General features: G+C 42.8%; 1 protein-coding gene across 3 annotated transcripts in view; it reads right to left on the reverse strand.

Moving 5' to 3' along the window:
- SNX30 (sorting nexin family member 30) overlaps positions 1 to 26,321 on the reverse strand; it is an 88,545-nt gene that overhangs the window by 16,962 nt on the left and 45,262 nt on the right. For all 3 annotated transcript variants that reach the window (XM_040361174.1, XM_040361156.1, XM_040361165.1), the window contains exons 2-5: positions 12,430 to 12,618; positions 11,025 to 11,135; positions 5,664 to 5,822; positions 1,189 to 1,384 (exon numbers count right to left, since the gene is read on the reverse strand). In XM_040361174.1, coding sequence (XP_040217108.1) covers positions 1,189 to 1,384; positions 5,664 to 5,822; positions 11,025 to 11,135; positions 12,430 to 12,618 — 655 coding nt within the window. The remainder of the gene's footprint in view (positions 1 to 1,188; positions 1,385 to 5,663; positions 5,823 to 11,024; positions 11,136 to 12,429; positions 12,619 to 26,321) is intronic.

The raw sequence follows: 26,321 nt of genomic DNA on the forward strand, positions 1-26,321 counted from the left end.
TTACGAAGCGCTCAATGTCTGCCACCTCTCTCTCTGCCAATCCCTTTATTAAATGCCACTCACCCAACAAATTAAATTCAAAATACTACCCTGTTTCCCCAAAAATAAGCCCAGGTCTTATATTAATTTTGGTAAAAAAAAAAAAAAAAAAAAAAGACACTGGGGCTTATTTTAGGGGTAGGTCTTACCATGTAATGTGCTGTCTTCTCTCCCCCTCTCTCCCTGCCTGTCAGGAATCCCGAGTTAAAATGCTTGTAAAATCCTATAATCCACTCTATTGCAGTAGTATATATTTACAATGTGTGTGTTTCTGTAATATAAATGTGCCATATACCTTCGTTATAGCACCGCTCTGCGCTTCTGTGACCCGCTGGAGCTCTCTTCCCCGCAATTATCTTACAGAAACACACACATTGTACATTATATACTACTGTAATAGGAGTGGATTATAGGATTGTACAAGCATTTTAAACTAGGGCTTATTTTCCGGGTAGGGCTTATATTGTAGCCCCCTGAAAAATAACGCTAGGCCTTATTTTCAGGGTAGGTCTTACTTTCGGGGAAGCACAGTAACAATAACTTACAAAGCCATCCACAACTTGGCCCCCAGCTACATCTCTAAAATTGCAACCAATTCGTTCTCTTCGTTCCTCCCAAGACCTCCTGTTCTCTAGTTTCCTTGTCACCTTCTCCCATACTCGCCTCCAGGATATTTCCAGATCCTCTTCCATCCTATGGAATTCCCTACCCCAATGCGTTCAACTTTCTCCCACGCTTTAGGTGATCTCTGAAATGTTTCTCTTCAGAGAAGCCTATTCCGCCTCCACCTAACAACTGTACTTTTAATTTTCTCCATCAGTTCATCCCCCACAGCCATTACCTTTAGTATTACTTGACCCTCGCTTCTATATTGTAAGCTCTAACGAGCAGGGCCCTCCTATTCCTCTTGTATTGAAACGGTACCGCCTGACCTTACGTTCTAAAGCGCTTCGCAAAACTGATGGCGCTATATAAATCCTTTATAATAAGAATAGCCAAACATGCAGATTTTAACGGGTGTACAATTTTTTTTAATTTTAAATAGTTCCAGAGGGGAACTAGATAATATTTAGCAGAAACTTTCAAATGGCAGTGAAAGAACAGCATTTAAAAAAGCATTACAATTCTTACATACAGTGCAGAACATACCTACTTCCTCTTTAATAATGCGTTGTGCTATCCTGTCAATAGTTCCAAGTTTTAATGCAAAGGTGTCCAAATACTCTCCTATGGCTGAAAATTCCAAAGGGCGATTTCGGAGCTTGTATCCACTTGTTACATATCGCACAGACTCTCCCATCTTTGAAAGCAGAGTGGCCCCCTGTTTTTTGTGACTGTTCAGATCCTACATATAAAAACACACAAGTAGATTTAGATTAAAATAACAGTCGACTGTTCCTATCCCAGCAACTAAGTAAAGCTGGGACTTTTTTGGGTGCACAAGTTACATAGGAATATCCTAATAAATCACAAAACAAACAAGGGGACGTTTATCTAAAGAACTGGGCAGGAACCAGTGTTGCCAACAGTCAGTATTTTTACTGGCAGCCAGTAAAAAAAAACAGACAATTTTCTCCTGCCAGTAAAAGTAAAAGGTTGCCAGTAAAAAATATGGCTGCGACGCTCGGCTAGGTCCAGGATTGGCTGAGACCATCAGAGTGCCTGCTACAGTGTGATCGGATGACTCAGGTGGAGGCGGCGCCATAGCATATTTTGTGATGTCATGGTGGAATGGAGCCAAGACGTAGCGGGCAGAGCCTCCTGTGCCGGTCTACGGTATGGGAGCAATGCAGTGCTGTTTAGACTGGAGTGGACTGGAGGGACCACTTGGCTTGAAGAAAGACTGTCACTGGGATATGTCGTGTTGGGGAGGTCTCATCTGTGCTGCTGCACACTGCTGTCAGTGTCACTGTGAGAGTCAATTTTATGCATGTTCGAATTTCTTGCCCCCCTGTCTCCTTGTTAAATGAGGGGGGAGAGGGAGAGAGATGAGAGAGATAGAACAGAGAACACAGAGGGGACATATGCCTCTAACACGTGTCATGCAATGTGTCAAAAACTCTCCATCTCCAGGCGTTGCTTCCAAAATATACAGACATAAGTTCCTTCATTATACGATGTTTATTCATCCACAGATAAGGACAGCTGACAGTTAATGCTTACATTGATTACAGCTTGGTAAATCATCATGGCAGAGGCATCTCAGAAAGTTACAGAAGGAGAAAAAAGATGTTACATCTTCTCTGCTGGCTAGAGTCCCTCCTAGCAGGTTGGGTTCCAACCCCCCATCTCTCTGCAGAGTCCGATGACCCCGAGAGCCCCGTCGGGCCGGGTGACCCTGGAGTTCCTACTCACTATGCTCACCACGTGTACATTTATACAGGTTTAACAGCCAACTAAGCACAATTGGCTCGTTTCCAAAGAAGGTTGCGATGAGCTTTAACGCCCACTTATGTATTTTTAAGTAACATCTCCACCCTCTTTCTTGACGTAGACTTTCAAGAATAGATGTGGCCCAACCTACACCAGTTGTTCTGTCCTGTAACTAACCTTATTTGCCCTCAAAGCTACCATGTCTTAAGCATTGATTCAGATACATTTATTACATAAAAATATTAATGAATTTAAAATCTAACACTCCTGTCCCTGAGCTACTTACTTACTATATCGAAAATAAAATAAGAAATATGTTTTTCGCCTTATTATCTACCTTAAATCATATTGCTAATTGCATATTGTATTTGTTTTTAGCCTAAATAATGTAATTTGCACTTAAAACTGTAATTTTGTAACTTTTGTAAATGCCAGTAAAAACTTGGCTGTGCCAGTAAAATTTGGATGTTGTGTCAGTAAATTTCAATCTGGCAGGTTGGCAACACCATGCAAAATGATCCCTTTGCGTACTTGTAGACAATTGCTGATCCCGACCTCCTGATTAACAAGACACAGCCTGAAATTGGGCAGTCTCCCATATAACTGCTTAGGAAATGTAGGCCCTTAATAATGCAGAATAAATAGTTCTAAATTTAGGTTTTATCTATAGAAAACTATCAACCTCCTTCGCCCTCTAATGGGCTTCATCTTTGAAGCCTCAACAATTACACCCACAAGGGGGTGAAATGCGTCTGAGGGACCTCTCCTGCCAGAGGAGAGCAGAGATGATGCCACTTTGCATTACCTGCTTAAATTCTGGTCACGCTGAGTAAACGTGCCGCGTGCAATCAGTTGCCATTTTTCTGTAGCATTCCATTCACACAAGCAAAGTAGATAGAGGAATCATCCCTACTGACATTGTATTTGGACAGTAAGACTCTGATCAGTGACTGCAGGCGATTGGCTGATTGATTGCTTCTGTGGACAGGTGTCTTTTATACAGGTAAAAAGCTGAGATTAGGAGCACTCCCTTTAAGAGAGTGCTTCTAATTTCAGCTTGTTACCTGAATAGAAAACATCTGGGAGGCAGAAATTTGCTGATTGATAGCTGATCAAATACTCATTTCACCCATTAAAATGCAAATTATAACCTTCTTTAGGTGCATTTTTCTGGATATTTTTGTTATTCTGTCTCTCACTGTTAAAATAAACCTACCATTAAAATAATAGACTGATAATTTCTTTGTCAGTGGGCAAACGTACAAAATCAGCAGGGGATCAAATATATTTTCCCTCACTGTACCAGTAGGGGAATACCCAATAAATTTGATAAAGTGTGGGGTGGGTGGACAAATCGTACATCTACAGTGTCAAGTTGATATGTTATAATTAGGGTTGTCCCGATACTGATACTAGTATCGGTACCGATACCAAGCATTTGCCCGAGTACTTGTACTGTTGGCAAATGCTCCCGATGCTTCACCCGATACTTGTACTGTCGGCTGTGATCAGTGCGTGGGGAAGTTACAAGCACCGATCACCGCTGTATAGATTTAAAAGTAATTTCTTCGCTTCTCTCTACACCCATCCCCTCCACCGTGGCTTTCAGCTGCTTTAAAATCAGCAGTGATCGGTGCTTGTAACTCCCCCCACAAACGATCACCGCTGACTGTCCCGTGTCCTCCTCCAGCCCCCCTCCGTTTTGCTGCAGTCTGTCTCCATCCATGTCCCCCGCCGTGTTTCTCTCTCTCTCTCCCCGTGTCCCCCGTGTTTCCCGCCGTGTTTCTCTCCCCTTCCACCCCCTGGAATTGTCAGGATAGAGAGCGGGGTAGGAGCTGGTAAATCCGGCTCCTTACTGCTCCAAATGGACAGAGTCAGTGATCACTGACTCTGTCCATTCACATAACTGAAACATTGTAACCTGTGTTTACAATGTTTCAGTTTATGAACGAAGAAAAGACGCTGTCTTCTCTCCTTTCATTTTCAGAACATGTGTCCCTAGTCCCTTTCCCTGTCCCTGTCTCAAAGGGGAGATGTCAGAGGTCTGTTAAGACCCCTGGTATCTCAAAGCCCCCAATAGGGCTGAAAAAACAAAAAAGAATAAAAAAAATTGTAGAAAATAAAAAAATAAAAGAAAAAAACACACTGACACGGTCCACCCCCCCCCCCCTTTAAAAAAAAAAAGCATTATAAATAAAAAATAAAAAAAAATTGTAAAAAAAATTGTTAAAGATAAAAAAAAAAAAAAAAATACTGACACATGTGCCGCTGTCACATGAGATTAAAAAAAAAGTATCGGTATCGGCGAGTACTTGAAAAAAGCGTTTGGGAACTTGAAAAAAGGTATCAGTACTTGTACTCGTCTTAAAAAAGTGGTATCGGGACAACCCTAGTTATAATGATTCCCGATAGTCACCATATTGTATATCTGTAGAGTTTGCCATTAATATTTCAGGACTATGTATAGTGCATTCCTCAAATCAGAGTTGGGTACTTCTGTACCATCCCCAGGGACTGTTTATTCCAATAGACCTGTAGACTGTTACCTGAATTGGGAGTCAATAAAACAAAAAATGTTATAAAACATTACATTTTGGGTTAAAATGTAGTGGAATTACGGTTATTGTAGCTGTATATTGGCCTTGGAGCTATACTATTGGCCTTGTGCTGAGGTCTTGTTTCTAATGTGTTGCCTGGTTGTCAGGCTGTTCTTTATTGTCTATGCGTTTTCTTTTTTCTGTATGGCTATGAAAACGAACAACATTTTTTTTCCCAAAAAAATTAAAAATACTAAAGGGATCCGTCATGGAGAAAAACCTCCGTTTTGCCTTTCCTGGACGTTTGCTGCTTACTAGTTCTGGCAGGGAAGCCAAACTTCCAGTACTTTTGGACAGATTGGAATGGGCAATAACCTGTTGGGGAGATTACCTCTCTCCCACTGTCCCCATGAAGTCCTGACACACTTGGTATCACTTGCACAGGAAGGCAGCAATAAAAACCATAACAAAGGTTCCCACTATTCCCCACATGCTATGCAAATAAAAAATAAACACAGTTGCTTAGTGGATAGCACTTGTGCTTTGCAGCACTGAGGTCCTTGGTTTGTATCTGCATAAAATGACGTCGCTATAATAACACAACATTTTTGGGCTGGAATTCAGAACTTTTTGATAACAGACAAAAACAAAGGGAAAAGCCCAGAAGAGGGCGCTCCACAGGACTACATACAGAGTAATCTAAGGAATGCCAACCTTAGATGTGAGAAAAACATGAAAATGCTCGTTGAAGGAGAGAACTGGGTGGTCTGCAATCCTCTTAAGAAACTTGTCCAAAGCTCTTCTTCTGGTCTCTACAAATTCTTCAGAAAAACGGTCAACTACGCCTTTCACTACAAATTTCTCTGGAAGAGGCTGAAATGAAGACAGGAAACCACAAAATGAGTGTAGCAATACACATACAGTATAGCTCATAATATGAGCAGTGCAAACAAAGAGAAAGACATGACCACATCAGTTTACATATAACCAAGTAAAAGAAACATGTAGTGAGAAATAAATTTAGACTGCGAATGTTAAAGTGATTATAAAACGGTCACCTTGTAAAACAACCCATTCAGTTTAAGGCCTCATGCACACTGGACGTTTTTACAGCAGCCGTTTTGGCTTCAGGCGTTTTTTTTTCTGCAGCCAATAAACTCTCCAGCATGTTGTCCTATGTGTCCATGCACACAGGCTTTTATCAGCATTTTGTCAGGGGGGTTTTCTGTCTGGAAAAAAAAACAGAACTAGGCTTCCAGCTGGAAAAATCATGAGCCATAAGCTTTTGTGGGAGTATTTGTTTTGCTAAAAAAAAAATGCAAATGCTAATAAACTTTAGTGCAAAAATGCTGAAAAACATGGCATTCTACAGCTAAAGCTACTATAAACCAGTGTGCATGAGGCCCAAAATAGAAATGATAGGCAACATATTTGTGTATAGATATAAAAAAAACAAAAAAAAACAAACAAACAGATAAAAACCCTCCCCCCGCCCCCTTTTTAATACATTATTATTATTCACGATTTATACAGCGCCAACAGTTTGTTGGCGCTTGTTTGTCCATTCACACATGGAGCATGGCTCGGCCTCGCCCCCACTCGCTCCTCGCTTGCTTACTGGCTGTAATTGACAGTTGTGGGAGCCAATGGCTACTGCTGCTGTCTCAGCCAATGAGAAGGAAGAGACCAGGGAAAGCTAAAGCTTGTGTGCACATCGCTGGATCGGGATTGGGCGCAGGAAAGTATTAGGGGGCTGGAGAAGAGCTGCACTTTAAGCGGCTTGCACTCCACACTCATGCGGACTGATGTGAAGCTAAGCTTGGAAGGTTTTTTTTTTGTTTGTTTTTTAACCTTAATGCAGAGAATGCATTAAAAAGTAAGAAAAAAAATTCAGCCTTTACAACCACTTTAAAGTGGAACTTCACGCTCTCAAAAAACATTGACTATTTGTAATCCTTATGCTGCCAACATTAGTAAAAAGATAGGAAACTATATATTTTTTTTTTACTTTTTTTCTACATTTCTTCAGTTACTTCCTTGTTTCCATGCCTAGACAAATTATGTCATAACGCCCAGGAGTCTTCGAGAGGAGGGGTTTTCTCAGCCAAGTACACCTTCCTGCCTGCATGCCTGAGCTGAATCATCTGCCCTTACTCAAGATGGCCACGGCCAGAAATGTGAGGGGGTATTTTTCAAAGTGATTTGTCAGCAATATAAAGCATGGAGACATGGATGGATGGGTGGATGGGTGAATTTTCTGTGAACAGAGCTTTTTTTCTTAGAAACTCAACCACGACCCATTCAGATTTCTCAAACAGTAGAAGGGTCTTAAAGGGGCATTAAATACCAGAATTGCATTACATACAGAGTGTAGAGTTCAGGGGGTTACAAAGCTGTCACTTGTAAACACAGAAACCAGACTTCTGTGTTTACAAGTGATTGTGGTGAGCAGGCACCAAAGGGTCTGAGCCAGAGGAGGTGGAACTGAGTTCCCCCAAGTTTCCCCTGAAAAAAAGCCCTGACTGTGAATATTAAAAAATGAATGAAGTACTGTTTTTGGTTTGTGGTGCTCAGATGCAGTGTAGTTCCGTTTTAAATAGAAAAAACCTTAAGCCCATTTCAACCACTTTAATTAATTAATTGCCATTATTTCCCTCGTATTGGGATGTCTGGCATCCTGTTCATATAAAAAGAAAGCCGGCAGCCTTCTCTTGGACTGTCGAACTGTAGAAACTCTGATTTTACATTGGCTAATACATAAAGCAATTCACAACCAGTGATAAGCAAACTGACTGTTGCCAATACATGTTAATCCAACCATCTGGAAACCAAACTGATTTATAGAATGATGGCGCTTCTCTGAAAACACATCCACTGGAAACTTGTGTTAATTATATCAATCTATACTATCCAAACATCACTGTGGTTTTATTTTTATCAAATGCATCTGCATAAACAACAGCGTTCCCTCAAGAGAGCTGAAATGTAATATGTACAAGTAGATATCTCTGAACAGTGCCAGTAACGCAAGATTAAAGTGGTTGCAAAGCCACTTTGTTTTATTCCTAGAATCCCCTGTGTTAGATTAAGTTATGTGCCCCAGTCTATGTGCTTTATAAAAAATATGCAGCTTTATACTTTTTTTAGAGCACCGCTCTGCGCTTATGTGACTGCCCTCCGCTCTCCTCCCTAAATCTGAGAACTACAGCAGGGGGAGGGGGGGAGGGAAGAGTCCCCAGCCGACATCAACCGGGAGGAAAACGGCAGGCATTCATTCATATGAGTGATGTGCGGGGCTCGGAAATAAAGGTATGAAGCTGCATTTTATTTTTAAAAAGCACAAAACTTAATCGAACACAGGGGATTCTAGGAACAAAACAGTTTTTTTAGCAGTAGGTGGGGAGCAGATCGGCACTGGGACCATCTGACAGGCAAGGAGGGAGGGGAAGAAACAGCGGGCTGACAAAGTAAACTGACCATAGTACAGAGCGAGGTCAGCACCAAGCAGGATCAACCATGTATTTTAGATTTTAGAAAGGACAAATTACACAGCAATAATACAGTATTTAACTGGGAACAATGCAATAGTACAGAGTACATAGAACCTCCCTATCAAAAACAGTGATCATTCAAATTGTTTGTGCTCAGTAAAATTACATGCCGTGTCATCAGATTAAAATGTGCACTTTTTTTTCAATTCAAGGAACCTGGGGCTTACCTTTTTCAGAGTGAGGCCATGGCCACAGGAACCATTGTACTAGTCAGCATGTTATCCCCCACCCCCAAACTAAAATTCCCTGAAACTGTAATCACTTTATTCTTAATGTAAGAGACCTTATATTTAAAGTGATAAACCTTTTCTTTTTTTTTTTTAGTTGAGAATGTCCGGACTTGCATAATATGTATAGTTTTCTTCCTTCCCACCACACCTCCTGTTTGTGGAGGTCTCCTTTAGTTAGCAGTCTGCCAAGTAAACGCCTATGTGTGCACGTTCCAATCCAATGCCCAGCATACCACACTCCTGCTCCCTTCCCCTAAACAGCTGCAGGAGCCAATTGTTCTACCCTCGCTGTCTGTCCTACAAAATTGGAAGTTTGGGGGACAGCCAGATTGTGGAGGGCATGGCAGCAGTGACAAGGGACAGTAGGCAAGTGTTTCAGCTCAGCGTGGGATCGCCTGCAGAAAAGCCATGTATGGTGATTTCTTCTTTACAGGGCTAGATAGGTTAGTGTTAGAATGTTGGTGGCTATAGATGCAGGGATTTTAGGTTTAGCATGGACTTCCACAAAAAAAAAAAAAAAAAAAACAAGTAAACATTTTTTTTTTTTTTTATTTAGTTCTACTTTAACTATACCCAAAAAGGAGTTCTTGACATTCAATTCCCTGTCCAGCTAAAACCTAACCTCTGAAACAAGCTCCTAAAACCCAACTGGTTTAAACATAATTAATTGAACCTAAAACATACTTAAAGTGGTTCTAAAAAGGCAGGGCATTGCCTGCATTAAAAAAAAAAAAAAATGTCCCATTGGTTACATTGCACCCTCACTTCCTTTTATACTAACCCGAGTCCTATCTTGATTCAGCGCGTTGACAAATTTCAGCAGTACTGCTCTCTTGCTCTCCTCACAGGACTCTGTGAGAGCAGCGGGAGCCAATCATTTTCTTTTCGGAGGAAACGGAGGGCGGTGCCAAGCTGGGCTGTGTGTGTCAATAGATGAACAATGCCAGCCTCAGAAGCGAGTCCATGTGTATGCCAGTATAGGAAATAGCTTCTTAGACCCCTTTCACACTGGGTCGATTTGCAGGCGCTATAACGCTAAAAATAGCACCTGCAAAGCGACCAGAAACAGCCGCTGCTGTCTCTCCAGTGTGAAAGCCCCGAAAGCGAGCTGTGCGCTAGCAGGACATAAAAAAAAAGTCTTTGGAGCGGTGAAGGAGTGGTGTGTATACCGCTTCTGCCCATTGAAATCAATGGGCACCGCGGCTATACCACCGGCAAAGCGCCTTTCTAGGCTGCTAGCGGGGGGTGGGAGGGGGAATAGCGCCCCAGTGTTAAATAGCGGCGCTTTACCGCCTACGCTGCCCCAGTATGAAAGGGGCCTTATGGTGGCACACCAAGAAGATGAGGAACCTAGAACACCAGCAGGGGACCCTCAAAGAGGTACAGGGCCGCTTTGCCAAATACCATGGCACAGAGCAAGTAAGTATAGCATGTTTATTAGTTGAAAAGTTTTATTAGGCTACATGCTCACCTTGGACGCCTGTTTGTAAGCAATCCCAAACACAAAGCATGCAGTGCAAAGATAACCAGCACCAAAAGAAACTGTTGCATTGAAAATTTTCAAAAATGTACCTGGGATCCTTACAATAGTAGACCTAAATACATAGTCCCATTAAACACTGAAACATGCAGAAGCATCAGCAACTCAAAACTTAAAGTGGTTGTAAACCCTTACATATACCCAGTGAAGTGACTGGCTTCAGGTGATACACAGAGATGAAACAAATCCTCGTACATCTGTTTTACCTGTTTATCTGCTGTCTTCTCTTCAGAATTTATAAAGTTTGTCCGAGTGGTGAGAAAACAGGTGATGGAGAGCTGGAATTACACAGCGAGTAGAGCTCTGAGAGCTGACTGAAGTTAAGGGACACACACCCTTCACACAGCACACAGAAACAAAGCTGAGGCTGGCAATCACAGGCTGCATACTGGAGCTCCCTCCCCGTCACCTATTTTATCTTGGTGTCAAGAAAACTTGAAGTGGTTCATGTTGATGGCAGAGGAACAAAGCAGCAGTGTCAGTCCCGATTTCAGCTGCGATTTCACAGACATCTGTGCGGGTTTCTGCACAGATGTCAATAGAAATCGCAACTTGAAGTCGCAAAAAGTAGTACAGAAACTACTTTTTGAAATCAGTGCGGCTCCGCAAATGCAACGTCGCACCGATTAGGATTGTGCCTAATTGAGACATGTACGCACTATAGAAGCATATGCTTTGTATTTATTTCATATCTGAGGTTTACAACCACTTTAAACTCCTCAGGTCATCCAAACAGCAGCAACATACTACCTACGGGAATGAAGTGAGTGGGCTGGGTTTCTTCAAGTTTATTCCTCAACCAATCAAAATCTTGGTACCTCCGACGTATAGAATACTCAGGGAAGTCAAACTCTGCTCGTGTTGTCTGAAAAAAAGGAAAAAAAAACACATCAATTGTGTTTCTGATATCAATTCTTAAATGCAGCTATTTAAACCTGTGTGCGGCCAATCATTTTCAGCCCTGGATTGCTTTTCTTAACAGTAATTGAGAAATCTGTGTAGAAAGTTTTTCCCCCCATCACAGTGTGGCTTTCTCACATTGTGGTCAGCCTGCCTGCATGCGTCTTGCTGCTGCAGGCCAGTGGGCTGATCTGCCTCAGGCTGTCTTACAGGGTACGGAAGCATTAGTTCATCTTTACAGAAACAATGTAAAGATTTACATTGTATACTGAGGTGGTAAATTGCTAGGTCCAGTGTTTATAGGTTAACCTAGGAAAGAAAGAAAAGAAAGAAAAGAAAGAAAGAAAGGAAAGAAAGAAAAGAAAGAAAAGAAAAGAAAAGAAAGAAAAGAAAGAAAAGAAAGAAGAAAAGAAAGAAAAGAAAAGAAAAGAAAGAAGAAAGAAAAGAAAGAAAAGAAAGAAAAGAAAGAAAAAAGAAAAGAAAGAAAAGAAAAGAAAAGAAAAGAAAAGAAAGAAGAAAGAAAAGAAAGAAAAGAAAGAAAAGAAAGAAAAGAAAGAAAAGAAAGAAGAAAAGAAAGAAAAGAAAGAAGAAAAGAAAGAAAAGAAAGAAAAGAAAGAAGAAAGAAAAGAAAGAAAAGAAAGAAAAGAAAGAAAAAAAGAGGAAAAAAAGAAAAGAAAGAAAGAAAGAAAGAAAGAGGAAAAAAAGAAAAGAAAGAAAGAAAGAAAGAAAGAGGAAAAAAAGAAAAGAAAGAAAGAAAGAAAGAGGAAAAAAAGAAAAGAAAGAAAGAAAGAGGAAAAAAAGAAAAGAAAAGAAAGAAAAGAAAATAAAGGAAAAAAAAGAGAAAGAAAGAAAGAAAGAAAGAAAGAAAGAAAGAAAGAAAGAAAAAAAGAAAAAAAAAAAAGAAAGAAAAAAAAAAAGAAAGAAAAGAAAAGAAAAGAAAAGAAAAGAAAAAAAGAGAAAGAAAATGGAAAGAAAAAGAAATCAGCGCCCCTGTACCAAACTATCCAGTGTTAGTACAGTGTTCTTTTGTGTTCTGACAGGGATGTTGAATGTCATAGATTTTTTACATTTTGGGTTTCTTCAGAAAATTCTCAGTTACTGGTCAGAAGACCGATTTCTCCAGCGCCATGAATGCACACATTTCATGAGTGTCAGTTTCTACATTACATATTAATAGTCTATCCTTAATACAGAAGTGCTCATGGATTATATTTAATGATTTTAATAGCGCTTATTCATTCCGTTGTTACTTGGCTTACCTTGGTCATAATACGATAGGTTATATACGTTTCCATAGTGCACACATGCTTCTTTGGGTCATCAACTGTAACAAAAAGGTCCCTTGTCTCTCCATCCATGTCGTCATCTAGCTGTAGCCTGTTAAGAAGTGAGGATGATGATGCTGGACTTGAAGTATCTGCTGGGGTACCATTGGGTAAACTGAGGTCCTATGACGAGACAAAAAATAAATAAAAAATTGAGGATGAAATAAATGCACAATAAAAGCACAGTTCATCAAGAACTGTTACCTTACAAATTCTAAAATACAGAAATGTTAGGACTGTCAGTGTTTACAATACAGTAGAACACACTCCCTCTATGTAGCCAGCTACCTTCAGTTTGTTAAAGGAAATAACAAGATAGGACAATGCATAAGTCAGCAGAAATACCCATAAACAAGGGGCTTGCTTTTTGGCTTGACTGCTACTAAACTGGAACAGCATACGTACTTTATAAACACATAACCTTTACACCCAAAGGCAGAGAAAATATGCTTTGGTATAGTTAAAACAATATATATATATTATATTAACATGTTACTGCTATGGAAAATATCTATATATAGCTATAGAGAAATAAATAAATAAATCACACACACACACACACACACACACACACACACACACACACTAGATTGTAAAAAGTATTGGGACACCTGCCTTTACACGCACATGAACTTTATTAGCATCCCAGTCTTAGTCCTTAGGGTTCAATATTGGGTTGGCTCACCCTTTGCAGCTATAAGAGCTTTAACTCTTCTGGGAAGGATGTCCACAAGGTTTAGGAGTGTGTCTATGGAAATGTGACCATTCTTTCAGAAGCGTATTTGTGAGGTCAGGCACTGATGTTGGAGAGAAGGCCTGACTCGCAGTCTCCATTCCAATTCATCCCAAAAGTGTTCTATCGGGTTGAAGTCAGGACTCTGTGCAGGCCAGTCAAGTTCCTCCCAAACTCACTCATCCATATCTTTATGGACCTTGCTTTGTGCACGAATTCAAACATTTGGTGGAGGACATGGGGGGGGGGGGGGGGGGGGTTGTACTTGGCCTTTTAGTTCAAGTGAAGGGAACTCTTAAGGCGTCAGCGTACCAAGACTATTTGGACAATTTCATACTCCCAACTTTGTGTGAATAGTTTGGGGATGACTCCTTCCTGTTCCAACATGACTGCGCATTTTCACTGTATCATTAGGGGCACAACTTCCCATACTTCAGGGGTAAGAGCCACCAAATGTAATTCTCCTTTTCAATGAGAGACCTGAGCAACACAAACAAAAAATGCTATTTAAATCATTTATAATATTCAAAACAAACCTCCCCATCCATTCATGTCTCCATGGTTTATGTTTCTGAGAGATCACTTTGAAAAACACCCCTCTAGCATTTCTTGTGGTGGTCATCTTGAGTAAGGGCAGAGGATTTATGTAATATAACAATGCAAAAAAAAAAAAAAAAGTAAATTTAATATACGTTACTATCCATTTACTAATACTACAGTGTTTCCACGAAAATAAGGACGGTCTTATATTAATTTTATCTACAAAAAACACACTAGGGCTTATTTTCAGGGGATGTCTTATTTATATACGGTATGTACAATGACAATCTTAAAAGTAGTTTCAACACAAAAAAATAAAATAAAAATCCTGTGCCTTTAAAGCACAGCGCTTGAGCTGTGTCATTTACCCCTCTCTACGGTATATTCTAAAGATCCTGGAATAAAAAAAATTATATTATATATATATATATATATATATATATATATATATATATATATATATATATATATATATATATATATATATATATATATATATATATATATATATATATATTTTTAAGTTTCCGTGTCCCCTGTGTTCTCTCTCTCTCTCTCTCTACCTCCCCCTGTCAGGTCAGGAGTCCACTTTAACCAAAATGTTTGGTGAAGACGTCAGCCGGGAGGAGGAGGAGGAGGAGGAGGAGGAGGAGGGGGGGGGGGAGGAGGAGGAGGGGGAAGGAGGAGGAGGAGGAGGGAGGAGGAGGAAGACCCCCTGACATCAGCCCGCTCCCTGCACTGAAGAGGGAGGGGCCACAGACATCAGCAGGGAGTAGAAGAGAAGGGGAAAGACCGGAGATCCCTGCTGACGTCAGCCCGCACCCTGCACTGAAGAGGGAGGGGCCACAGATGTCAGCAGGAGGAGAGAAGTCCTCTGGCGGTTCAGCGGTGGCTGCCAATAAAGTATTTTCTAATACAAGGGAGACACACTGCACTCATAACCAGTACGATCGTCCTACAAAACAGACCACAGTTTTTTCATGCACTTTACTTGGGCTTATTCTCGGGGTAGGGCTTATATTGCAGCCCTCCCTAATAATCACGCTACGTCTTATATTCGGGGTAGGGCTCATCGGGGAAACACTGTAGCAGTAGAAGGATTATAACCATTAGGGTTGCATTGATGTAGTACAAAAGGAACCAAAAAACCCACCTCTGAAGTACTGTGAGATACTCCATTGCCTTCTTATAACAGAAGGTAATTACACATCCTCACTTCCAGCAAAAAATCCCAATACAATAGATCCAGTAAAGCCATATCTTGCACCGATGAGGGCCAAGACACCTGAAACAACTGTAGGCTGTAAAAACCAACGTTAGACCTACCGGTAACGGTATTTCTATGAACCTTCCAGGACGGCACCCGAGAGATGATGGCTCCTCCTGCAGGAAACACAATCACATGACAGTTTAAAAGGCCCCGCCCTTCCCCTTGCTCCTCAGTATGCAATAGAGTAATCCTGAACTGGTTCACAAGGGACGTAGTCCTTATAGGTACTTACCTTTTTTCCCTCCACATAGGGTGGGAAGTAGGCCTGCCGTCCTGGAAGGTTCATAGAAATACCGTTACCGGTAGGTCCAACGTTGGTTTTCTCTTACCACCTTCCAGGACGGCACCCGAGAGGATAATTGAGTAATAAACACAGGCCTACCTTCAGGGTGGGACCACAGCTTGTAGCACCTTTCGACCAAAGGCTAAGTCTTGCTGTGACAACATTTCCACACGGTAGTGCTTCAGGAATGTATGATGGCTGGACCAGGTGGCCGCACTGCGGATTTGTTCCCAGGAGGCCCCTGCTTTCTCAGCCCAGGAAGTTGCTATGGCTCTGGTAGAGTGAGCCTTGATCTTTTTGGGAGCTGTTGCTCCAGTACATACATAGGCTTTGGATATTGCTTCTCTAATCCATCTTGAGACTGAGGCTTTTGATGCCTGCAGTCCCTTCCTGGGCCCAGCGTGTAGAACTAGTAGGTGGTTAGATCTTCTAAAACTTTTAGTTCTCTCTAGATAAATGAGAAGACACCTTCTCACGTCTAACAAATGAAATTTCTTTTCTTTTTCGTTCTTTGGTTCAGAACAAAAGGACGGCAATGTTATGTCTTGCGTCCTATGAAATAGGGATGCCACCTTCGGCAGGTACAGGGGGTCTGCTCTGAGGGTGATCCTATCTGGCTGTACCCTCAGGAAGGGTTCTTTCATGGATAGCGCCTGCAAATCCCCTACCCTCCTGGCCGAAGTAATGGCTAACAAAAAAGTCAACTTTAAGGTTAGAAACTTAAGGGGAACCTCTTTCAGAGGTTCGAATGGGTGTATAGATAACGCCTCTAACACCCTAGTTAAGTCCCAAGGCGGACAATTATATTTTTGGACTGGAGAAATTCTTTCTCTAGCTAACAAAAAACGTTTTATAAGGTCCTCTTTCGCCAATCTTTTATCCAGATAGACTGAAAGAGCCGTTATTTGGACCCGAAGGGTACTAACTTTTAATCCTAAATCTACCCCATCCTGGAGGAAGTCCAGGATAACCGGGATAGAAGTTGAAGCTACCCGTCTTTCCTTACGCCAGGAACAGAAGGTCTTCCATACCTTTTGGTAAATCTTTTGAGTTACTGGTTTTCTGCTCATGAGAAGGGTATCTATGACCCTCTCTGAGCAGCCTTTGCGTTCTAGAATCTGGCGCTCACTAACCAGGCTGCTAGCTGGAAGAATTCCGGCTTTGGATGGAGTACTGGGCCCTGCCTGAGGAGATCTGCCCTGTACGGGAGCTTCAGAGGCTCCACCATTGCCATGGCTCTTAGGTTTGCGAACCAAGTTCTTTTTGGCCACCATGGTGCTATCAGAAGAATCTGGCCTGGAGACCTGCTGAGTTTCTGAAGAACTCGCGGAATGAGCGCTACCGGCGGGAAGGCATAGGCCAGCCCGAAGCGCCAGGTCTGGGATAGCGCATCCAGACCTTCCGACTGTAGTTCCCAGGAAATCGAGAAATACCTTTCTACCTTCCTGTTTAGTCTGTTGGCAAACAAGTCTATTTCCGGTTCCCTGAAATACTGGACTAGGTGTTGAAACACCTCTGGGTTCAGTTCCCATTCCTCCTCCCTCAACTTGTGACGGCTGAGGAAGTCTGCTTCTATATTGCTCGTCCCCTTTATGTATATGGCTGAGATAGAGAGTACTCTTTCTTCTGCCCAGGTTAGGATTTCCCTGGAAAGTTCTAGTAGGGGACTGGACGTGGTCCCTCCCTGGTGACCTAGGTACGCTACTACTGTAGAGTTGTCTGAGCTTACTTGGACTTCTCTGCCTCTGATGTCTTCCTGGAAGGCTATTAAGGCTTCCCCCACTGCTCTGAGTTCTCTGTAATTGGATGACCTGCGAGCTAGTGAGCTGTCCCATTGCCCCTGCGCTTTTTTCCCCTCCAGGTGGGCGCCCCACCCCCAGGAACTGGCATCCGTGGTAACCTTCACTGGGTTCCACTGAGCCCACGGTCGCCCTCCCCTCAGGTTTTGGGGAGATGTCCACCACTCCAGGGAGGACAGAACCTGGGGGGTGAGTAGTATATCCTGATCTAAGGACTCTTTCCTTTTGTCCCATGAGGACAGGAAGAAGAAGTGTAATGCCCTTGCATGAAGCTGAGCCCAAACCACCGCTGGGATGCTTGCTGACATCAGGCCTAGAACTCTCAGAACATTCCGTCTGGAGAGTTTGGGGTTTTTGATAAGGTTCCCGACTGCTGAGGCTAGTTTTAAAACTTTTTCTTCTGGTAAGAAGAGTCTCTGCTGCCTGGTGTCCACTACGTATCCCAGGAAGGTCTTGACCTGTTCTGGGTTGAGGGAGGATTTTTCTATGTTGATTATCCACCCTAGGCTCTCTAGGAGTGCCATTGCTTTGTTGGCATCCAGCGTGACTTGGGCGGCTGATTTTCCTGAAATCAGCAAGTCGTCTAAATAAGGTATAAGGGATATGCCCTGAAGGTGCAGGTATGCCACCGCTTCTGCTAGGACTTTTGTAAAAAAAACCTTGGGCTAGAGGTTAGCCCGAATGGTAGTGCTCTGAACTGCCAGTGGAAGGTTTCTCCTTCCACCACGACCGCAAACCTCAGATATACCTGGTAATCCACGTGGATTGGCACGTGGAGATAGGCATCTTTGAGATCTAGGGTCACCAAGAAGGCCTCCTTCATGAGGTTCTTTCTTACCGAATAAATACTTTCCATAGCAAACTTTTTGTATTCCAGAAACTTGATCAGGTTTCTCAAGTTTACTATTAGACGGTATTTCCCGGAGGGTTTCCGTACTACGAAAATATGGGAATAAAATCCCTGGTACTGCTGAGCTTTTGGTACTGGTACTACCACTAGTTGTTTGGCTAAGTCCTGTATGCCCTCCAAGAGGGCAGACCTTTTCAGGGTATCCCTGGGAAGGTGAGTAATGGTGATCATGGTGGGTGGTGTAGCCAGAAATTCTAGGCGATAGCCTTTTTGAATTATTTGGCAGATGTAATGACTGTTCGAAAAAATTTTCCCCATAGGGGAAGGAATTGAGATAGTCGACCCCCCACTCTGACTACGTCGTCACTTGGACGGTTTGTCGCTGGGTTTTGGAGGAGGGAAAAGGAGGTTGTTCTTCCTGTTCCCTTTGCCAAAGTTCCAACGCCTAAAAGGTTCCTTTTTGGCTTTTTTTTGTCTACCCTGCCCCTGGGGGCCTCGAAAAGTTTTTGACTTTTTCTGATGACCTAGCCAGGACATCATCCAGGTCTTTCCCAAACAACAGGGAACCTTGAAAGGGGATGCCACAGAGTTTTCCCTTGGATGTAGCATCTCCTTCCCAGGCCTTGATCCAAACTGCCCTCCTAGTAGAGTTAATGAGCGCTGCTGTCTTGGCTGCTGCCCTTGCAGATTCCGTAGCTGCATCTGCTAGGTAAGCAATCGCCTTCCTTACCACTGTAAGTGACTCAACTACCTCCTCCGCCTCCGCATTCTGGGCGAGGTGGTCGGTGAGTGTCTCTACCCAAACATCTGTATTCCTAGCTACACATGCTGCTGCTAAGGCTGGGCTTAGTGCTGCCGCATTGGCCTCCCAGGCTTTCCTAAGGAGAGACTCTGCTCTACGGTCCATCACATCCTTGATGTTACCTGTATCCTCAAAGGAGAGATCAGACAATTTAGTGACTTGCGACAAAGCCGCATCAAGTCTAGGAAGCTTAAAAAAGACTTCCTCATCTTCCTGGGAGAAGGGGAACCTTCTTTTCCAGGTTTTTTGTTTGATTATTCTCCTTTCAGGGTCTCTCCACTCCTGAAGGACTAACTCCTTGAGGGATTTGTGCAGGGGGAATACTTTAGATTGAGCGTCACTCAGGCCCCTATAAACTTTATCCTGTGCTGAGGTAGGTTTAGGGGTCTCAGGAATTTCCTCTGTGGCGTAGATAGCCTGGAGGAGACTCTCTAGATCTTCTACAGCAAAGAGGTGTTTTCTTGGACGTGTGTCCTCCTGAGACTGACTAATGGAGTCTCCATCTACCTCCCCTGAGCTGTGCCTAGACCTAGGTAGACTGGCTACCTCACTCTCTTCACCATCTGCTTCCCCCAAAGGGGGATTTTGTGAAGGTGTAAAGAAAACACTTGGGCCCTTAGAAAAGGGGGTCTCCTGAGAGGAAGTGCCTTCCTTAGGGGTAAGTTCCTCTGTTTCAGTCTGTGCCGACTGCCCGGCTGCCTCCCGAAAGGCTTTGACTGTTGCTAACATTTCTGTTTGCATGGATGAGAGAAAACTCTTCATCATGGCAGCAGCCTCCTTTCCCGCCAGTATATTAATACATTTGTAGCAGAAAGGTTTTGTGTAGGACTTGGGGAGCTTCTCTCTACAATTCCCACATTTTTTAGAGGAACTATGCCCTGTAGCGGAGGGAGACTGAGCTGAGGCCTCCTGGGGTCCGCTGGGGGTTTCTGAAAGACATGAAATATACATTTAAATTGTCTTTTTTCCCCCCAAGACTGCTGGCTGTACTGGGGAGGGGAGGAAGTAGACGAGAAGGGACCAGATCCTGCTCCGGTCGTTCCCTAAAAGTTTGGGAACTCTCACCACTTCCCCCCTCCCTTTCCAGGGGGATTGGTACTTACCGCCCCCCGACCTGGATCTGCCAGCGGTCGTGTCGGTCTTTCCGTCCTCTTCCATGAGGAGGGTGACTCGGTCCTGGCTGTTGGTACTCCTGTACTGGTCACCGCAAGCCGACCCGTCCACCACCCACGCTGTCTCCTCGCTCCACTGGGAACTTCCGGGTTACGCCGTCCGGAACCGCCCACTTCCTGTGATGCAGTTCCTGTCTCAGAATGAGGCCTGGAGCGCGGCGTTTTTACGTCTGGAGACCCGGGAAAACGGCGATTCGAATGGTGGTGGATTCGATAGCACGCAGTGATGGCTCACCTCCCCGCAGCTCAGAGCACTGGTGCTTCCATAGGGCGACCTGTGAGTTTGGACCGAAGTCTACAGGTAAGTTCAGCCCTCCCCGGCCTCCCTTAAACCTGTCTCACAGGGGTACCTTCGACCCTCCCCGGTCTCTAGGTTTCCATAAACAAAACAAACGTGTCGCTGTGTTGGAGAAACACAATCAATACTGAGGAGCAAGGGGAAGGGCGGGGCCTTTTAAACTGTCATGTGATTGTGTTTCCTGCAGGAGGAGCCATCATCTCTCGGGTGCCGTCCTGGAAGGTGGTAAGAGAAATGATGGTTATAGCTGCGCTATATACCAGTGGTTCTGGATGCACGGATGGTCAAAAAGGAGCAAAAGCAATAATTTGCAGAACTCTGCCTATAGACATATAAGGTGAGACTGAGCTCATTGATTTTGGGGTTTTGGAAATATCTTCTTTAATAAAGCAATGCTGCGTCTCATAGAATGAGGTCAGCAATGGCAGCCTCCCAAAATGTCTTTCAGTACAGGCTTCATTTATCACACTTAGGGCTCGTTCACATGTGTGTTGATTTACAAAGAACGAAGCAAGGCTCATTGCTGCGTCTACAGCATTCTTGACACTTTGTTGCGTTTCTGAAACATTAAAAAGGCATCAAGAACGCTTATTAAAATGCCCATGAAAGTATAGTTTTTCTAATGGGACGAACTTGAAGGAAAAGGGGTGTAGAGGAACTGATCAGCTTTGGGGGGGTTAGGTTGTGGTGTGATAGCTGGCATTTTTGTGAATTCTCTGGACTCGAGATGGATTTGTACAGCCGTGGCCAAAAGTTTTAATAGATGACACAAATAAGTCTGCTGCGTTACTGTTTTTAGATCTTTTTGTCAGATGTTACTATGGCATAATAAATTATAAATATAAGCATTTCATAAGTGTCAAAGGCTTTTGACAACCACATAAAGTTTATGCAAAATAGTCAATCTTTGCAGTGTTGACCCTTCTTTTTCAAGGCCTCTGCACCTGACTCATGGCAGCCTATTCTTGCATATGCAATGCTGGGAGTTTGTCAACATTTGTGGGTTTTTTCACTCGCTTCTTGAGGATTGACCACAAGTTCTCAACGGGATTAAGGTCCGGGGAGTTTCCTGGGTCCAAAATTTTGGATGTTTTGTTCCAAAAGCGACTTGGTTATCACTTTTGCCTTGAGGCAAGGTGCTCCATCATGCTGGAAAATGCATTGTTGGTCACTATACTGTTCTTGGATGGTTGGTAGAAGTTGAATGAATGAAAAACTTATATAGCGCGGCACATGCGAACTAAATCGCCTCTGGGCGCTCGTTGTTCCTGTCTCCTTTGATATCAAAAGAGATGCGTCTTGATCTTTCTCCTGAATGCTAAATGGTTTTCTTCCAACCGAATGCTGGTTGGTAAAGCGTTCCATAGTCTGGGACCCTGGACCGCGAATCTTCGTTCTCCTTTAGACTTATACCTGGCTATAGGTATTTGGAGCAGATTTTGGTTGGTGGATCGTAGAACGCGATTGGGGTTGTGAGCTTTTATTTTTTCGCACAGATAATGGGGAGCGTTCCCATGGATACATCTATGCGTTAGACAGAGTGCTTTAAAAGCAATTCTGTCTTTTACTGGCAACCAATGAAGGGTTCTCAGCGAAGGTGAGATTGATTCCCATGGTTTTTTTCCCGTCAAGTCTGGCGGCCGTATTTTGAACGACTTGCAGACGAGCGATTTGGAACTTTGGGAGAACGAAGTTGCTCTCGGAAGATGTTTTTGTACCATTCTTTATTCATGGCTGTGTTCCTAAGCAAAATTGCAAGTGAGCCCACTCCCTTGGCCAAGAAACAACCCCACACATGAGTGGTCTCAGGGTGCTTTACTGTTGGCATGACACAGGACTGATGGTAGCGCTCACATTTTCTTCTCCGGACAAGGTTTTTTACGGATGCCCCAAACAATCGGAAATGGGATTCATCAGAGAAAAAAGGACTTTACCCCCAGTCTTCAGCAGTCCAATCTCTGTATCTTTTGAAGAATATCACTCTCTCCCAGATGTTTTTCCTGGCTTCTTTGCTGTCCTTCTTGACACCAGGCCATCCTCCAAAAGTCTTCTCCTCACTGTGTGTGCAGATGCACTCACACCTGCCTGCTACCATTCCTGGCCCCTCACTGTTCGATTTTGAGAGCCAATTGCAAAAATAAGAGCTGGAACAAAATTTCCCACTGTGTCTATTAAATTCTGGCAGCAGCTACAGCTGATTAAATGCAGCTACCGTTTGACTAGAAATTTTCAGCCTAGCACCTTGCGTTTTTTAATTGAAGGATGTTGGGTGTATGGGGGCCAACAGGGTCACCCACGTAGCAAATTTCACATATTGTATAGGTCAGCTTTACTAGACAAGACACAGGCAGTTAACAGCCATGAAGTTTGGGAAATTTAAGCCCTGGTAACAAAGTGAAGCTAAATCAGGGAGCAACAAAAAATGAGCTTTTTGGACAATGAAAGTATTAGCAGCCTAAGGCCCCTTTCACACGGAGTTTTTCAGGCAGTATAGCGCTAAAAATAGCACCTAAATACCGCCTGAAAAACTCCTGCCCAGCATTCTTAATGTGAAAGCCCAAGGGCTTTCACACTGAGGCGATGCCCTGGCAGGAGAGAAAAAGATCTCCTGCGAGCAGCATCTTTGGAGCAATGAGAGGAGTGGTGTGTATACCGCTCCTTCACATTTGAAACAATGGGAAACTGCGGTAATACCGCCCGCAATGCGCCTCTGCAGAGGTGCATTGTGGGCGGTATTAACCCTTTTCGCAGGCGGTATTAACCCCCGCTAGCGGCCGAATCCCGCGGCAATTTCGACGGTATAGCGCCGCTATTATTAGTGGCCATATACCGCCACCACACCTCCACTGCCCCGTGTGAAAGGGGCCTTATTCACACATGCGATTAGTGCCAGCTGCTGCAATAAATGCAGCACATGCCTATGGCTGGATTCACAGGCGGTTGCAGAAAGATGTGGTCACTCCACCTGTACAAAGCAATGACATGGTCCCCTGATGTCCGCAGGTGTTTGCAGGTAATTACGCATGTGCGATCAAATGCAGTTAGGGACAGACCATCACGCCCTGTACACACGATCGGAAAATACAGATTTCGGAGCGATGGTACGATAATCTAATCATTAGTACAGAGCTTTCGAGAGCTGATCAGGACAGTTCATCCGAAATGATTTGTTCGGGCGTGCACAATTTTTTTTTTCGTACGATATCAGATCGTACGATTTTTGGTTAATCAGTACAGTTGTCCTTTGAAAATGCAATACAGACGCACTACAGTACATAACATCACTTCCGAATATTTATTCTGTTATACAACATTTTTCGTGACTTTAGTAAACCCTTTAGGTTCGATCTGAGATTAGCATGCAATAAAAAAAAGACGATCATTCATCCGATAATCTCATCGCGTGCATCAGGCATTAGTCACAAACAGCATTCAAAAGTGATCATCCGTCTGTCACTGCAAGTAATCAAACATCACATGAGAACACCTGTGGTGGACAGCTGGGGACACTTATGCTTAGTATAGGCTGAGCAGTGGTGCAGTGAGTAGCACTTTCGCCTAGCAGCAAAAGGGTCGCTGGTTCGAATCCCGACCACGACACCATCTGCCTGGCGTTTGCATGTTCTCCCTGTGCATGCGTGGGTTTCCTCCGGGTACTCCGGTTTCCTCCCACACTCCAAAGACATGCTGGTAGGTAAATTGGATCTTGTCCAAATTGGCCCAATATATATATATGTATGACTGTGTGTCCCAAGCGTGTCACGATCCTACGGGGTAAAATGACCACACCAGCCAAGCCTACTCTGGCTGGAAAAAGCGCCCAGAGGCCATTCAGTTCGCATGAGTTGCGCTATACAAGTCATTCATTCAGTCTCCTACTATCCACATCTACCTGTGAATCCAGCTTCAGGAATATGGTGGATTCTTACTAATCATAAGTGTGCATGAGGCCTTAGGTAGGACTTTTGAAAGTTTAAAATAGCTGACAGGTTCATTTTATGGAAAATATGAACGAACGAACGGTTTCTACTTAGCAACAAAATAAAACAAGGAAAGAAAAATATCACACTTCCTCTGAACTTTACACATTGTCACAAGACAGCTTGACCAGGTTCTCAACATTCATGTCATTGGACCAAATTAATTTAAAAGCTTGTGCTACTAGCAAGAGTAGGTATACCGAGCTAGGGCTTAGTATTTTAGGTACACTGTCAAGTTTTCCTTCATTTTTAAGTGATTGTGAACCTCTACAATAAACTGTTTTTATCTCTCCTTTGGTCCGTTAGATATACCATTATTATTTTATATATCCTTTTTTTAATCCGTTTGAGAAGTATAATCCTTTTTTTCAGTTTGACAAGTATTAAAAAAAAAAAAAAAAAAAAAAAAAATACCTGCCGATTCTGCCAGAAAACATGTGAGCTGATTAATTACTGGATGGTTTGCTTTTGCTGTCATCAGTTAACATTATTCCCACCCATCCCTGAGGACTACAGAACACATGTTATAGGGAAGAGGTGTTCTATAGTCCCAATACACTCCCATAGACACAGTACGAAGCATGAGCTTTGTCACCCTGGGACAGGAAACGTGTTATTGGCAGGATCACTAGGTGAAAATAAATGAAAAAACAAAGCAAATGGATCCATCACATCTAAGCACAGGAGATCTGCAATATACCAGATTTTTGTTTTTGGCCTAACAAAAAGACTACTAGCAGGATTGTGTCACTTTTTTTTAGCGTTATTTCTATCTTAGAGCAAAACTGGAATTATTTTTGTATGTGTCATGTGTTATGATTAGAAAGATGATATACCTGTTGCTCTGCTATATCTTATTTCTATTGCATAGTGCAGGTTATTGGCCAGACCTGAACCTGTAGCTCTCCTACAACTGTGTGTTTGCTCCATATTGGCACTGTATCCACTAAATTGTGCTATAAGCATGTATTTTGCAGAGCAAAGTTGGGACTGGCCAGAGAGGGATTATTTTGATGCAACTGGCCATCTTAAATATGCATTGCAATGTATTAGAACCAAAAATCCCTGTTTGTATGCAAAGTTTGCTAGCAAGGGTGCATAGCAATGTACAGAGGGTGCATTCAGTTTTTTTTAATACATTATAATTAGTGGCACTGAGTTGATCTCCGACTGAGAACACAGTAAAATTACATAGCAGTCATATGACTTTTAGTTGCAGTATATTGGGAAAGTCTGAAGCAGTCATGCCTGACCCCTAAGCAGCCAGACTGCTTAAATTGTAGATGCTGCAAAATCTATGTGTCTGGGTTTCTAAGGCTGGAGATGCAGAGTACTAAAGGTTAACATTCACCAGCTACTTCCAAACAGTAAAATGGTCCATTCAAATTCCGCCATAGAGTAGAGCTCCCTTAGTAAAAGGGTATCTTGCATTTCAGCCAAAATGAAAATCTCTAAATTAAATTTGACAGATTGTTGTGCTGTATGAAAAAAAAAAAAAAAAAAAAATTAAAAAAAGCGTATAACCGTTTTAACTAAATACATTAGCTCTGGTTCTATAAAGCCACCATAGCATTTTAGAAACGACATGGATTTTTTTTCCCCCGACTATGCACACAAGATTTCTGCTGCCAATCATAGTGTAATTAACGGAGAGCAGAGGGCTGAAGAACTTATTGGCACATTTATTTTTAGCTACACTGCTCTCATGTGGGTGACAAATTGTTTAGTTCCCAGTAGCTTTTAGTCCTGTATATAAAAGAGACTGCTGTCGAATGAGTTACACGGTAGGGAAAGGCAGCCATTCATCACTGCCCCTTGCAGGAAATAAAACGGGCACTGTTGCCCTCTTTTGCAGCTTAAATTATTATTTATTAATAATGAATACATGACATAATAATAATACAAATAAAAAAAAAAAAAAAAAAAATTATCACAACAGTAGTAATGTTTACATATCAGTGTTTAGAGCCGATTCACACAGGGGCAACACGACATCCAGCACGACTTTGGGAGGCAACTTGGACACGACTTGAGTATGAATCATCAGGCAACTTCAAGTCGCCTCCAGGACAGTACAAGGCAACTTCAAGTCACCTCCA

This window comes from Rana temporaria, chromosome 1 (genome assembly GCF_905171775.1).
Source record: "Rana temporaria chromosome 1, aRanTem1.1, whole genome shotgun sequence".
Classification (NCBI taxonomy): domain Eukaryota; kingdom Metazoa; phylum Chordata; class Amphibia; order Anura; family Ranidae; genus Rana; species Rana temporaria.